Raw genomic sequence first — 14,216 nt, 5'->3', positions numbered from 1 at the left:
ACGTAGTGTCCACAACTAAACCCAAAGCATGGTGTAGTTACTACATGCACATTGTGGCAAAGTATTTATAAACAAAAAATCTGATCCTTAAACGTTTCGTTCATTTTCGTTCTATTATCTTTACAATAGGCCATCATTGATTTTGGCCCAACAGCCCTGGCATATTCCCACGTTCAAGAAGCTTTACGTTTTGATTGGGTTATTTTGCCTAAAAACCTTTAGACCTACCTATATTTAAAAATAATATATATATATATATATATATATATATATATATATATATAATAATAATCTGCATCTCTGTCCAGCCTGGCAATAGTGCCCAAAAGATTTAGAGTGTTTATATGCTGTTTAATACGACATGTAGCCTATTTGAAATGATGAGCGCTTCTTACAGTCACCCTTTCAGGTTTATTAAAATACTTTTCATTCAAATCTATATGGTTTGGTTTGAATACTTCAAAACCAAATGGCAGGTCCAGGTAGTCACAAAAAGTAGATGGGTGTTGGTTACATTTTAATTTTAATGAATGGAGCGAATTTGGAGCAGCAGTTCTTTTTCCTGTGAGCACAGAGCGGTTTTTAACCAAGAGGTAGGAAAGGACATGGAGCGCCTTTCCAACCGCTCAACTCCGCTCTGGTGTGCGAGAGAGAGAGAGAGAGTGTGTACGTGTACCTCTCCACGGCCTGGCGGATGTGTGTCATCCAGGAGTTGCGCTCCTCTTTGGAGGCAGTGTGTATCTCATACATCTCAGGCTCTTTGGAGGAGGTGCAGATCAGGAACATGGCCTTCTCCTCGTGGGCCACCTCCCTCACTATCAACTTCTGGAGGGAGATCACTGAGGGCTTGTTGTCCTGGGGAGGAGAGAGAGGCACAAGGCAGCTACAAGTCACACTGAAAGAGAATGACACCAGAAAGCAAAATGGAGGAACTTTTCATAGTTCTAGAACCTGTTCCTGGAGAGCTACCCTCCTTGCAGGTTTACACCAGGGCTCACCAACCCTGTTCCTGGAGAGCTACCCTCCTGCAGGTTTACACCAGGGCTCACCAACCCTGTTCCTGGAGAGCTACCCTCCTGCAGGTTTACACCAGGGCTCACCAACCCTGTTCCTGGAGAGCTACCCTCCTGCAGGTTTACACCAGGGCTCACCAACCCTGTTCCTGGAGAACTACCCTCCTGCAGGTTTACACCAGGGCGAGTAGTTCTCCAGGAACAGGGTTGGAGAGCTACCCTCCTGCAGGTTTACACCAGGACGAGTAGTTCTCCAGGAACAGGGTTGGAGAGCTACCCTCCTGCAGGTTTACACCAGGACGAGTAGTTCTCCAGGAACAGGGTTGGAGAGCTACCCTCCTGCAGGTTTACACCAGGGCGAGTAGTTCTCCAGGAACAGGGTTGGAGAGCTACCCTCCTGCAGGTTTACACCAGGGCGAGTAGTTCTCCAGGAACAGGGTTGGAGAGCCCTGGTGTAAACCTGCAGGAGGGTAGTTCTCCAGGAACAGGGTTGGAGAGCCCTGGTGTAAACCTGCAGGAGGGTAGTTCTCCAGGAACAGGGTTGGAGAGCCCTGGTGTAAACCTGCAGGAGGGTAGTTCTCCAGGAACAGGGTTGGAGAGCCCTGTTCTAGACAGATAAACAGAAGAAGCAGTGTCCATATTTCCGTTGAGAGTTGAGTTAGGATTTTAGTGTGACAGATTCAGTTAGTCGTTCCAGAGAGGAAAACAAAGCGTAGTCAGGTTACAGGGCGGAATTAACTGACACATCAGAATTCACGACTCACCACAGCAGAGAAGACATATCTCTGGTCCTTCTCTTGGAGTAACAATAGCACGTCAGACAGCAGCACAGCCAGTATATCTGAAATGAAAAGGGGAGGTACATTTTTAGACCTGTGTGAAATCAATACAGACAGAAGAGAAAAGATCACTTACTTCAGATTATTGGAGATGCAGCCCCTGAGGCAGGGTTGGGGTCAATTCAGAAAGTAAAACAAATTCCAAACTTTCCCCAATTGAAAAGCATTGAAGAGAATTTGAATTTCTGTGCACTTCCTGAATTGACTGGAGTTGAAATTAAATTGACCCCAACCCTGGCCTGAGGGTCATCCTGTTACCTTTGAGTCTGCCGGAGGCAGCCTTGTGGTTGGCCGTCCCCTCGTGCAGCAGCCTGCGTCGACCCTGGGCCAGGTCCTCTCTGTGGAACACACGGCCATCTTTGTTCTTGCCCAGGGACTTGGGCTCCATCTTGTGGGCGATGTCTCGGAGGCGCGAGGCCTTCTCATGCAGGTTGACCAGGGCATCCACCTGGACGATGCAGTCTTTGATCAGACCCAGAGACCTGGACAACTCGTCGTGTTCCTCCGTCCCCACTGGAGGGAGTAAAGGAGAGGATGAGTTCAGACACTCAGAATGTTGGTATTTCTCTTAGCTCTTTGGGCTTTTAGGTATCTGTGAGGGAGTGTGGTGATGTTTTACTGTTGGATGTAAAAAAAAGGGCTTTATAAAATACATTTCATTGATTAGTTATTCAACTTCAGACACACTGAACATCAGGGAGAAATAACGTTATTCTTTCTAGTCCAACAGTCTTTAACAGAAAGTCGGGCCTAAACCTCAAGAGTCATCGGAGGGTAGAGACCAAGTACATAAACCCTCTGTCTATTAACCTTCTGTGTTCTGCACAATGCGTTCCACCAGCACAGGGTACTTGGTGATGCGTTGTGTCACCAGGAGAATACACTCAGTCACTCCTAATCTTCTCACAACAGACAGATTATTGACTTTCTGGAAGAAAAAGGGACATGCATTATACATACTGTTCACGGACCATGTAGGGCAATCAATAAAATGTTTCTGGTTACACACAGGAGGCCACAAAAGCTGGATGCGAACATGCCACACGTTCATAAATAACCCACTCTCATTAATGTTTCACATCCTCTTTAAAAAAAAGGGGTCAAATCCGCAGTTGCTGCATACATTTTTGGACTTATAACTTAAATGATATACCGTTGAAGTCGAAAGTTTATATATACACCTTGGCCAAATACATTTCAACTCAGTTTTTCACAATTCCTGACATTTAATCCTAGTAAAAAATGCCCTGTCTTAGATCAGTTAGGATCACCACTTTATTTTAAGAATGTGAAATGTCAGAATAATAGTAGAGAGAATTATTTATTTCAGCTTTTATTTCTTTCATCACATTCCCAGTGGGTCAGAAGTTTAAATACACTCAATTAGTATTTGGGGGCATTGCCTTTAAATTGTTTAAATTGGGTCAAACGTGTCGGGTAGCCTTCCACAAGCTTCCCACAATAAGTTGGGTGAATTTTGGCCCATTCCTCCTGACAGAGCTGGTGTAACTGAGTCAGGTTTGTAGGCCTCCTTGCTCGCACACACTTTTTCAGTTCTGCCCACACATTTTCTATAGGATTTAGGTCAGGGCTTTGTGATGGCCTCTCCAATACCCTGACCTTGTTGTCCTTAAGCCATTTTGCCACAACTTTGGATGTATGCTTGGGGTCATTGTCCACTTGGAAGACACATTTTCGACCAAGCTTTAACTTCCTGACTGATGTCTTGAGATGTTGCTTCAATATATCCACATAATTTTCCTTCCTCATGATGCCATCTATTTTGTGAAGTGCACCAGTCCCTCCTGCAAAAAAGCACCCCCACAGCATGATGCTGCCACCCCTGTGCTTCACGGTTGGGATGGTGTTCTTCGGCTTGCAAGCGACCCCCTTTTTCCTCCAAACATAACGATGGTCAATTATGGCCAAACAGTTCTATTTTTGTTTCATCAGACCAGAGGACATTTCTCCAAAAAGTACGATCTTTGTCCCCATGTGCAGTTGCAAACCGTAGTCTGGCTTTTTTATGTCGGTTTTGGAGCAGTGGCTTCTTCCTTGCTGAGCGGCCTTTCAGGTTATGTCAATATAGGACTCGTTTTACTGTGGATATAGATACTTTTGTACCTGTTTTCTCCAGCATCTTCACAAGGTCCTTTGCTGTTGTTCTGGGATTGATTTGCACTTTTCGCACCAAAGTACGTTCATCTCTAGGAGACAGAACGCGTCTCCTTCCTGAGCGGTATGACGGCTGCGTGGTCCCATGGTGTTTATACTTGCGTACTATTGTTTGAACAGATGCACGTGGTACCTTCAGGCGTTTGGAAATTGCTCCCAAGGATGAACCAGAGGTCTACACATTTTTTTCTGAGGTCTTGGCTGATTTCTTTTGATTTTCCCATGATGTCAAGCAAAGAGGCACTGAGTTTGAAGGTAGGCCTTGAAATACATCCACAGGTACACCTCCAATTGACACAAATTATGTCAATTAGCCTATCAGAAGCTTCTAAAGCCACGACATCATTTTCTGGAATGTTCCAAGCTGTTTAAAGGCACAGTCAACTTAGTGTATGTACACTTCTGACCCACTGGAATTGTGATAGAGTGAATTATATGTGAAATAATCTGTCTGTAAACAATTGTTGGAAAAATGACTTGTGTCATGCACAAAGAAGATGTCTTAACCGACTTGCCAAAACTATAGTTTGTTATCAAGAAATTTGTGGAGTGGTTGAAAAACGAGTTTTAATGACTCCAATCCAAGTGTATGTAAATTTCAACTTCAACTGTACTCATTGATTCTTGAAGAATATAACTTGCCTCATGAGCTTAGAACTGGTGTACCCCATCAGAACCCCAAATATAAGCTTGTTTTACTACATTGTAAACGTAAACACTGTATAGCCTAAAGAAATGCTTAAAACTATCATTTTGATATCATGGATGGTCAGTCCTTGCATCAATAGCTATGTCTATGAATTTAAGAATGGTCACATTTCTCCAGGCCCACCCCTCAGTTTTTGACCAAAACAGAGGCGAGGGTGACCGCTTTCAACTGCAGACAGCCCCCAGATGGTGCTGGACCTTTTGTCAATTTCTAGACTACAGTAATGGAACCAGTAACGACCAACCCGTATGAGGTTCTGGAACTTCTTGTTGCTGTGTAGTTGCTCCTTGTAGTTGCCGACAGCCTCGGTGTGGTGGCTGCAGAAATCCCCATAGCTCTCCTTCATCTGCTCCCCTATGTCACCTGAAAACTGGAGCAGAGACCGGAATGAGGAGAAACTGTAGATAGTCTGCCTCCTCTCTCTGACAGTTTAAACCAACGCAATACGGTATGACTATACACACACACATGATCCTTTTGACATATAAAGGGAAGAGGAACTCAGAGAGGAACACTGTCGAGGTAATTGGGACACAGCGTCTGATTTGTCGAGTAAATTTAATGCAGTAAAATCCAATAAAATGCAAATTAATTACTTAAAAATCATACAATGTGATTTTCTGGATTTTTGTTTTAGATTCCGTCTCTCACAGTTGAAGTGTATCTATGATAAAAAATTACAGACCTCTACATGCTTTGTAAGTAGGAAAACCTGCAAAATCGGCAGTGTATCAAATACTTGTTCTCCCCACTGTGTGTGTGTGTGTGTGTGTGTGTGTGTGTGTGTGTGTGTGTGTGTGTGTGTGTGTGTGTGTGTGTGTGTGTGTGTGTGTGTGTGTGTGTGTGTGTGTGTGTGTGTATGTATGTATATATATATATATGACTGTGTGTGTAGTCTCTACCTGAGTGGTGAGGATGTCAGCGAGTCTCTGTATGTTGTAGTTCCTGTCGCTGCCGGGCTGCATGGCGTCTCGCCGCCGCTCTTTGAGGCGGGACAGGAAGTGTGTGTGCAGCTGTAGCAGGGTCTCCAGGCGTGGGAACAGATCGTCCAGGTGAAGGTGCTCCTTCAGCTCCCTGACGTACACACGCAGCATGATCTTCAGGATCCGCACGTGGTGCATCTCTGTCTGTATCAGCTCTGTTGGGAGAAATACAGCCCGGCAGACAGACGGGGGTTCAACATCTAGTTGGTCTTTAAAAAGGAATTTGCTTTTCAACCACTGGACTCCATTTATTGTGAAATTGTTCGATATTACTGCACTGTCGGCGCTAGAAGCACAAGCATTTCGCTACACCCGCTATAACATCTGCTAAACACATGTATGTGACAAATAAAAATTGATTTGATGTCAATAATAAAACAATGGCAAGTCCAGACAAACAGAAAAATGGTACAAATGGCTTTGAAAAAAAGATAAGTTGCGCTTCTCCATTTCCCTAACTTACCTTTTAATCATAAACTTAATCACAGATATAACTATAAAAACACAATGAAAGCCAACATAAGACAAATGAACATAAATTGTCTAAAACAGGGGTGTCAAACGTCCGGCCCGCGGGCCGAATCAGGCCCGCAAACGGGTTTAATCCGGCCTGCGAGATGATTAAAAAAATAAAAAATAATAATAATAATAATAATAATAATTTTGTAAAGTATAAAAATGCGCTGCAATTTTTCGATTAAATAAACTGCTGTTCCAATTGCGTCCACTGGATGGCGCAATAGCAATTGTGTTAAGCAAGCAAACTGTTTATACCGGGGCAGAGCAAGTAGGTCAAGCACGTGCAGCCAATGAGCTACTTTGTTTTGCCCGCGATATTTATTACGGCTTCTACTTTTAACATTATGTGCTTTGGCACCCTCATTGCCCCAATATGTCTCTGTCAAAAAAGAGAAAAGTGGACGCAGAGTGCAGAGTGTTCCAAGAAAAATTGTCATCCTATTTATTCACGGAATTGAATGGGAAAGCTGTATGTTTGGTGTGTTCAGAGCATGTTGCAGTGCTGAAAGAATATAACCTTCGTCGCCACTATGTGAGTCTTCATGCCGACAAATATGACAACTTTCAAGGACAGCGGAGATGAGAGAAGGTGAATGAACTGTTGGCGGGTCTGAAGAAACAGCAGTCTGTGTTTACTCACAGCCGAGACATCAGTGACGCTGCAGTGAAAGCTAGCTACCTCATTGCTAATGAAATCGCAGTGGCTTCAAAACCATTTAGTGAGGGTGAATTTGTAAAAACATGCATGATGAAGGCAGCGGAGATTGTGTGCCCTGAAAAGCGGCAGGCTTTTGCAAATATCAGCCTGACAAGAAACACAGTTGCAGACAGGATTTCCGATCTTTCAGTGGATTTGGACAGCCAGTTGAAGCAAAAAGTAAAGTCATTTATTGCGTTTTCGGTTGCAATTGATGAAAGCACGGATATTACAGATGTTGCACAACTGGCCACTTTCATCTGCGGAGTTGATGACACATTGACCGTCACCGAGGAGTTCGTGGAGTTGGTGCCGATGACAGATACAACGACAGCAGCTGATATTTTTACCGCACTCGTCGGCGCGCTGGACAGGGTCGGAGTGGACTGGTCCCGCGCTGTCAGCCTGGCTACAGATGGTGCGCCCTCAATGATCGGGAAAAAAGCAGGCGTTGTGACAAAGTTCAGAGAGAAAGTGCAATCTGCAAATGGAGGACGTGATTTTTTGACTTTTCACTGTATTTTGCACCAGGAGGCTTTGTGTTGCAAGTCATTAAAGATGGATAACGTCATGAAGGTGGTCATCCAAACTGTTAATTTCATCCGATCCAGAAGCCTGAATCACCGTCAGTTTGACAGCCTTCTCAGAGAGAAAGACCACATCTATGGCCTGCCATACCACACTGAGGTAAGATGGTTAAGCCGAGGTGCTGAGGCGTTTCTTTGATTTACGAGAAGAAATTGAACAGTTCATGGAAGAAAAGGGCAAACCAGTGTTAGAATTTCATTCCGCAGAATGGATGCAGGACCTTGCATTTATGGTGGATGTTACAGAGCACCTGAATAACTTGAACAAACAGCTGCAAGGGCGCAACAAAGTTGTCACGCAGTATTATGACAGCATACGTTCTTTCAAGTTGAAGCTGTCATTGTGGGAGACGCAACTTGCCGGTGGTGATGCAGCTCACTTCCCCTGTCTGAAAAATGTGTGCGCGACCCAACATGTGGCAGACATGAAGCGGTTCAAAGATAAAATAACGGGACTGTTACGGGAGTTTGAGCAACGCTTTCAGATTTATGTTTATATGTTTTTATGTTGATGTGCTATTGTTTTTAATTGATTTTATTTTATTTGTATATTTAACCTATTCTTGACTCTGTGGTTCTTGCACTTGTTTGGGGAACAGGATTTCATTATTTTTATCTACATTTCTGCCTGAGAAATGACACCCTGATATAGTTCTGTGATCTGTGATATACTTCTGTGAATCACTGAGGCATTGTGTGTTTGTGTGTTCTTTGTCCTCAGAACTTTCAAATAACTTGAGGTGTTTTATGATTAATAGTGATGTTGTGCTTTTGGACACTGTCCTCAGGCTCCAGCTTTATGTTTATATGTTTTTATGTTGATGTGCTATTGTTTTTAATTTATTTTATTTTATTTGTATATTTAACCTATTCTTGACTCTGTGGTTCTTGCACTTGTTTGGGGAACAGGATTTCATTATTTTTATCTACATTTCTGCCTGAGAAATGACACCCTGATATAGTTCTGTGATCTGTGAAACAGTTCTGTTAATCACTGAGGCATTGTGTGTTTGTGTGTTCTTTTTCTTTAGAATTTTCAAATAAACTTGACGTGTTTTATGATTAATAGTGATGTTGTGCTTGTACTATTTTGGACACACTGTCCTCAGGCTCCAGCTTTATGTTGTATGTTGATCGTATTAAAACAAAGAAAACAATCTGAAGTTGTTGTTTTTAAGTTATATATATATACACCATGATTTTTCCGGTCCGGCCCACTTGGGAATAGATTTTCCTCCATGTGGCCCCTGAGCTAAAATGAGTTTGACACCCCTGGTCTAAAACATCAGAATACAACATAAAAGACAGTGAAATGTACCGTAGATAACGTCCTGTCTCTTGACCATCTCCTTGGAATACAACATAAAAGACAGTGAAATGTACCGTAGATAACGTCCTGTCTCTTGACCATCTCCTTGGTGTGTTTCTTCAGGTACTGTTGGTCCACAGCCAGACTCCATGACTCCACCTATAATATATACGATGTAATAGATCATACAAATATATAATAATAATAATAATAATAATAATAATAAATACACTGAACAAAAATATAAACACAACATTCAACAATTTCAAAGATTTTATTGAGTTACAGTTCATATGAGGAAATCAGTCAATTTAAATAAATTCATTAGGCCCTAATCTATGGTTTTCACACGACTGGGAATACAGATATGCATCTGTTGGTCACAGATACCTTAAAAGAAATGGGCCTCAGGATCTCGTCAAGGTATTTCTGCGCATTCAAATTGCCATCGATAAAATGCAATTGTGTTCGTTGTCCGTAGCTTATGCCTGCCCATACCATAACCCTACCGCCACCATGGGGCACTCTGTTCACAACGTTGACATCAGCATACCGCTCGCCCACACAACGCCATACACGTAGTCTGCGGTTGTGAGGCCGGTTGGACGTACTGCCAAATTCTTTCAAATGACATTGGAGGTGGCTTATGGTAGAGAAATGAGCATTCAATTCCCTGGCAACAGCTCTGGTGGACATTCCTGCAGTCAGCATGCCAATTGCACGCTCCCTCAAAACTTGGAGACATCTGTGGCATTGTGTTGTGACAAAACTGCACATTTTAGAGTGGCTTTTTATTGTCCCCAGCACAAGGTGCACCTGTGTAATGATCATGCTGTTTAATCAGCTTCTTGATATGCCACACCTGTCAGGTGGATGGATTATCTTGGCAAAGGAGAAATACATGCTCACTAACAGGGATGTAAACAAATTTGTGCACAAAATTTGAGATAAATACGCTTTTTGTGCGAATGGAACAACTTTTATTTCAGCTCATGAAACATGGGACCAACACTTCACATGTTGTGTTTTATATTCGAGTTCAGTGTACAATAATACAATACCTCCAGGTCCTGGGCATCTGAATCCAGATCAGCTCGAAATGTAGAGTAGTACGCATCTGGGGAAGGGGAGGGGCGGGTCACAGAACAGCACGGCTCAAATTATTATGATTAGTGTGCAGCACAACTCAACTGAAATGTATTTTGAATGCCTTCAATAGGTGATGTTCCTAATTGTCACATCATATGATTTACCAACATGTGCAATTAAATGCAAAAGTAATAATCCAACCTGTGTTACGGCCAGTAAGAACCCATAGTGATCTACCACGGTCTGTGTGGATGGCTGGTTGTCTTTCTACTGTCGCAGCTCTAGGAGCCACAGTACTGCTAGACAACCTCGGCTAGAGGTCTCTCCCCCACGCACTAGCTTAATGAAACTGGGTGAGGCCCCATCTCCCTCCCCATAGCCCACGCAATCTACATATCGGTTACATAACCTACCATAACAGGGTTAGACAACCCTCCCCCCTGGAGAGCTACCCTCCCCCCTGGAGAGCTACCCTCCCCCCTGGAGAGCTACCCTCCCCCTGGAGAGCTACCCTCCCCCCTGGAGAGCTACCCTCCCCCCTGGAGAGCTACCCTCCCACTGGAGAGAGAGCTAGGGGGAGGGAGAGCTACCCTCCCCCTGGAGAGCTACCCTCCCCCTGGAGAGCTACCCTCCCCCTGGAGAGCTACCCTCCCCCCTGGAGAGCTACCCTCCCCCCTGGAGAGCTACCCTCCCCCCTGGAGAGCTACCCTCCCCCTGGAGAGCTACCCTCCACCTGGAGTGCTACCCCCCCCCTGGAGAGCTACCCTCCCCCTGGAGGGAGAGCTAGGGGGAGGGAGAGCTACCCTCCACCTGGAGAGCTACCTCCCCCCTGGAGAGCTACCCTCCCCCCTGGAGAGCTACCCTCCCCCCTGGAGAGCTACCCTCCCCCTGGAGAGCTACCCTCCCCCTGGAGAGCTACCCTCCCCCCTGGAGAGCTACCCTCCCCCTGGAGAGCTACCCTCTCCTGGAGAGCTACCCTCCCCCTGGAGAGCTACCCTCTCCTGGAGAGCTACCCTCCCCCTGGAGAGCTACCCTCCCCCTGGAGAGCTACCCTCCCCCTGGAGAGCTACCGTCCTGCAGGCTCTCTCCAACCCTAATCTAGCCAACAAACACTGATTCTACCAATTAGCTGCTCACCAGGACTTTGATCAGCTGAATCAGGTTAGTTACAACAGAGTTGGAGCAAAAGCCTGCACACCCAGTAGCGGTTGTCCACCCTGGCTGTACAGTACACTCGCCCCAGGTACAGTATCTGAGCTGCGACGCGCAGCAGCTCCCTCCCTAGCCCACTCACCTTCTACAATGATGGAGTCAGTGGTGGAAGGGGCCAGGGAGACGGCGTCCTCGTTGAAGCGCTTGATCCCGAGGCGTAGGCTGTCCAGCTCATCCATGTCCCCTGGGGGGGCTCTGAAAGACGAGCGCCAAAAGGTCTAGAGTGGCATAAACACTGAACATACTGAGAGACTGAGACTTGTCCAGACAACAGACTATTGTACACTAACACTACAGACACAGATACATACTGAACATACTGAGAGACTAATCTAACACTACAGACACAGATAAATACTGAACATACTGAGAGACTACACTAACACTACGAGACCACAGGAGACAGACGACGGCCATAGCTAGACGGCGGCCATAGACTATAGACAGCTATAGACTACAGCAGCCCAGAGGGTCATAGTCTACACGCTAACAGAGACCACACTACCACCACACATGACAAAAACACAGCTTCACGCCACCCTCCTGCAGCCTGCCTGCAAGACGGTCCATCTACGACAGCACCGGCTGTTTTAAAAGGTCCGTAGCTGCTGCATGCCACCTATTAATAACACATCACAGAGATGTAGAGAAAACTAGCGTTTAAGCTGAAAGGCAAGAACGTAGAAATAGCCTAGATTAAACACCACAACCACCGGAATCTTTTCACACAGGTTAAAAGACAGCCAGTACAGGTGCATCAGAGATCAGACCAAGACTAAAGAACAGCTTCTATCACCAGACCATCTGTCTGTTGAACAGCTTATATGCTCAAGGGCACGTCGACAGATCTCCCACAAGGTCAAAAACGGGGACCCGAACCAGCGACCCATCAGCCACCGGCCCAAGCTCCCAACAGCCAGCCCTCCAAGATCCCCCCCCCACAGTTCCACAAGAGCTGCCCCTCAACCATCTGAGACCGCCCCGAGAAAAATCAATCAATGTTATGCATTTTCAGCCATTCCTGAACCTGAGACCAGAAGCAGGCTACCTGAGGGCAATACCAAAACAAATGGTCTATTGATTCTGTATCCTCACAACAAAATCTGCAGAGCTTCAATGATTGTATGCCCCAAATATTCAACATTTGGTTGGTGGCAAGAATTCTATATAATAATTTTAGCTGAAAAGCACGAAGTCTTGAATCTTGCGTCGTTTTATATATCAACTCATAAACCCTGTACCATGGAATCGGTACATCAAAAAATCTCTTCCCAACTATTTTGCAATCTGTATGGCACAGCTGTCAATATCCTGGTCCTCAAATGAAACTGCTATACTTTCCTATTCATGCTATTTTTATTCCTCCGCCAGTTTTGATCCTATATATTGGGCAGACAGACCAGTTCCCTACCTCCTCCCACTGCCACCTGCCTCCTCCATTTTTGAGGTAATGCTGTAATCAATTGGTTGTAATCTTGGATTGAGCAGACCTTCCCATACAATTCTGATAACTCCATGAAAGACATAACTCTACCATTCCAATTTACAATATCATTTAAAAACAAAAAGTCCCTTTTCAAACATTTTTCCCATAAATACAGGTCTTATATCAACCAGCACATTTGAGTTCAGCCATAATGTTTGTTCTATCTTTTCAGGGAAATGAAATTGTAGCCAGCTCTGCAATGCTTGTTTGAAAAAGAAAAAATACAATTTTCAATTAATCGAAGATGAGACATGGCAATCTGCACAAAGGCAAAATGGCCATTTTTAAACAATGGATGAGCTTTTCTTCGTAATCTACTTGAGAACCATTTAGGGTTCAAGTAAAACTTTTGAATAAGTGATGCTTTTAGAGAGGTTTAGTGCCTATATATTTTATAATATCAACCCACCCAATTCATATTCATTATATAGATAGGCACGCTTTATCTTGTCTGGTTTAGCATCCCACAAAAAGCGAAATATATTTTGCTCGTATGATTTGAAAAACGAATAAATCAGGAGTAGGCAGCGCCATAAGTAAGTGAGTAAAGGAAGATATGACTAAGGAGTTAATCAGGGCAATTTTTCCATAAATAGACAGGTATTTACCTCTCCATGGTTGCAGGATCTTGTCTATTTTTACTAGTTTTCTATTGAATTCATCATGGAGAGCTCATTTACATATTTTGTGATATGAATACCAAGTATGTCTACTTCACCGTCAGCCCGTTGTATAGGTAAACTGCAGGGTAATGTAAAGGTTGTATTTTTTTAAAGATCCAATACGTAATATTGTACACTTATCATAATTAGGTTTTAGTCCAGGGAGTCCAGAAAAGTTATCTAGATCTTCAATGAGACATTGCAGGGATCTAGCTTGCGGACTTAATATAAAACTTGAGTCATCGACATACATGGACACCTTTGTTTTTAAGCCTTGGATTTCTAATCCTCTAATGTTGTTATTTGATCTGATTTTAATAGCTAGCATTTCGATGGCCATAACAAATAGATATGGTGACAGCGGACACCCTTGTTTAACTCCTCTTGACAATTCTGAGAAGTAGCTGCTATTTACTATTTTACACCTGGGGTTGCTATATATTACTTTTACCCATTTTATAAGAGAATCACCGAAATTGAAAAAAAATCCAGGCATTTATAAATAAAATCCAGTCTTACTTTATCAAAGGCCTTTTCAAAATCTGCTATAAATACCAGGCCTGGCTTCTTAGATGTTTCATGATGTTCTATTATTTCTAGTAGTATATTATCACCAATGTATCGTCCATGTAAAAAACCTATGATCAGGATGAACAATATCTGGTAAAACCTTAATTCTGAGTGCTATGCATTTCAATAGTATTTTTGCATTACAACATTGAAGTGTTAGAGGCCTCCAGTTTTTAAGATATAAAGATCCAGTCTATTTGCCATCTGTGTCTTGTTTTAATAATAGTGAAATCAGACCTTCCTGCTGAGTACCTGACAGACTACAATTTCTATAAGAGTAGTTAAAACAAGCTCAAAATTGAGCTTTGAGTATATAAAAAAAAGGCTTGATATACCTCTACCAGTATGCCATCAAGCCCTGGGGTT

The 14,216-nt window shown here is 43.7% G+C and overlaps 1 protein-coding gene across 1 annotated transcript in view; it reads right to left on the bottom strand.

Moving 5' to 3' along the window:
• Nucleotides 1–676: 676 nt before the first annotated feature.
• The window catches only part of LOC311126713 (rho guanine nucleotide exchange factor 18-like), a gene marked incomplete at both ends in the record, with an annotated part of 51,318 nt that continues 37,778 nt past the window's right edge, over nucleotides 677–14,216 (bottom strand). Inside the window, 9 exons of the mRNA XM_084200705.1 lie at nucleotides 677–855; nucleotides 1,778–1,854; nucleotides 2,111–2,365; nucleotides 2,663–2,780; nucleotides 4,981–5,106; nucleotides 5,639–5,874; nucleotides 8,906–8,990; nucleotides 9,893–9,948; nucleotides 11,215–11,327. Of these exons, the coding sequence (XP_084056831.1) occupies nucleotides 677–855; nucleotides 1,778–1,854; nucleotides 2,111–2,365; nucleotides 2,663–2,780; nucleotides 4,981–5,106; nucleotides 5,639–5,874; nucleotides 8,906–8,990; nucleotides 9,893–9,948; nucleotides 11,215–11,327 (1,245 nt within the window). The remainder of the gene's footprint in view (nucleotides 856–1,777; nucleotides 1,855–2,110; nucleotides 2,366–2,662; nucleotides 2,781–4,980; nucleotides 5,107–5,638; nucleotides 5,875–8,905; nucleotides 8,991–9,892; nucleotides 9,949–11,214; nucleotides 11,328–14,216) is intronic.

This window comes from Coregonus lavaretus (genome assembly GCF_964263955.1).
Source record: "Coregonus lavaretus genome assembly, contig: HAP1_SCAFFOLD_3294, whole genome shotgun sequence".
In the NCBI taxonomy this organism is placed as follows: Eukaryota; Metazoa; Chordata; class Actinopteri; order Salmoniformes; family Salmonidae; genus Coregonus; species Coregonus lavaretus.
The sequence above is the reverse complement of the archived record's forward strand: the minus strand, read 5'-3'. Positions and strand labels throughout refer to the sequence as shown.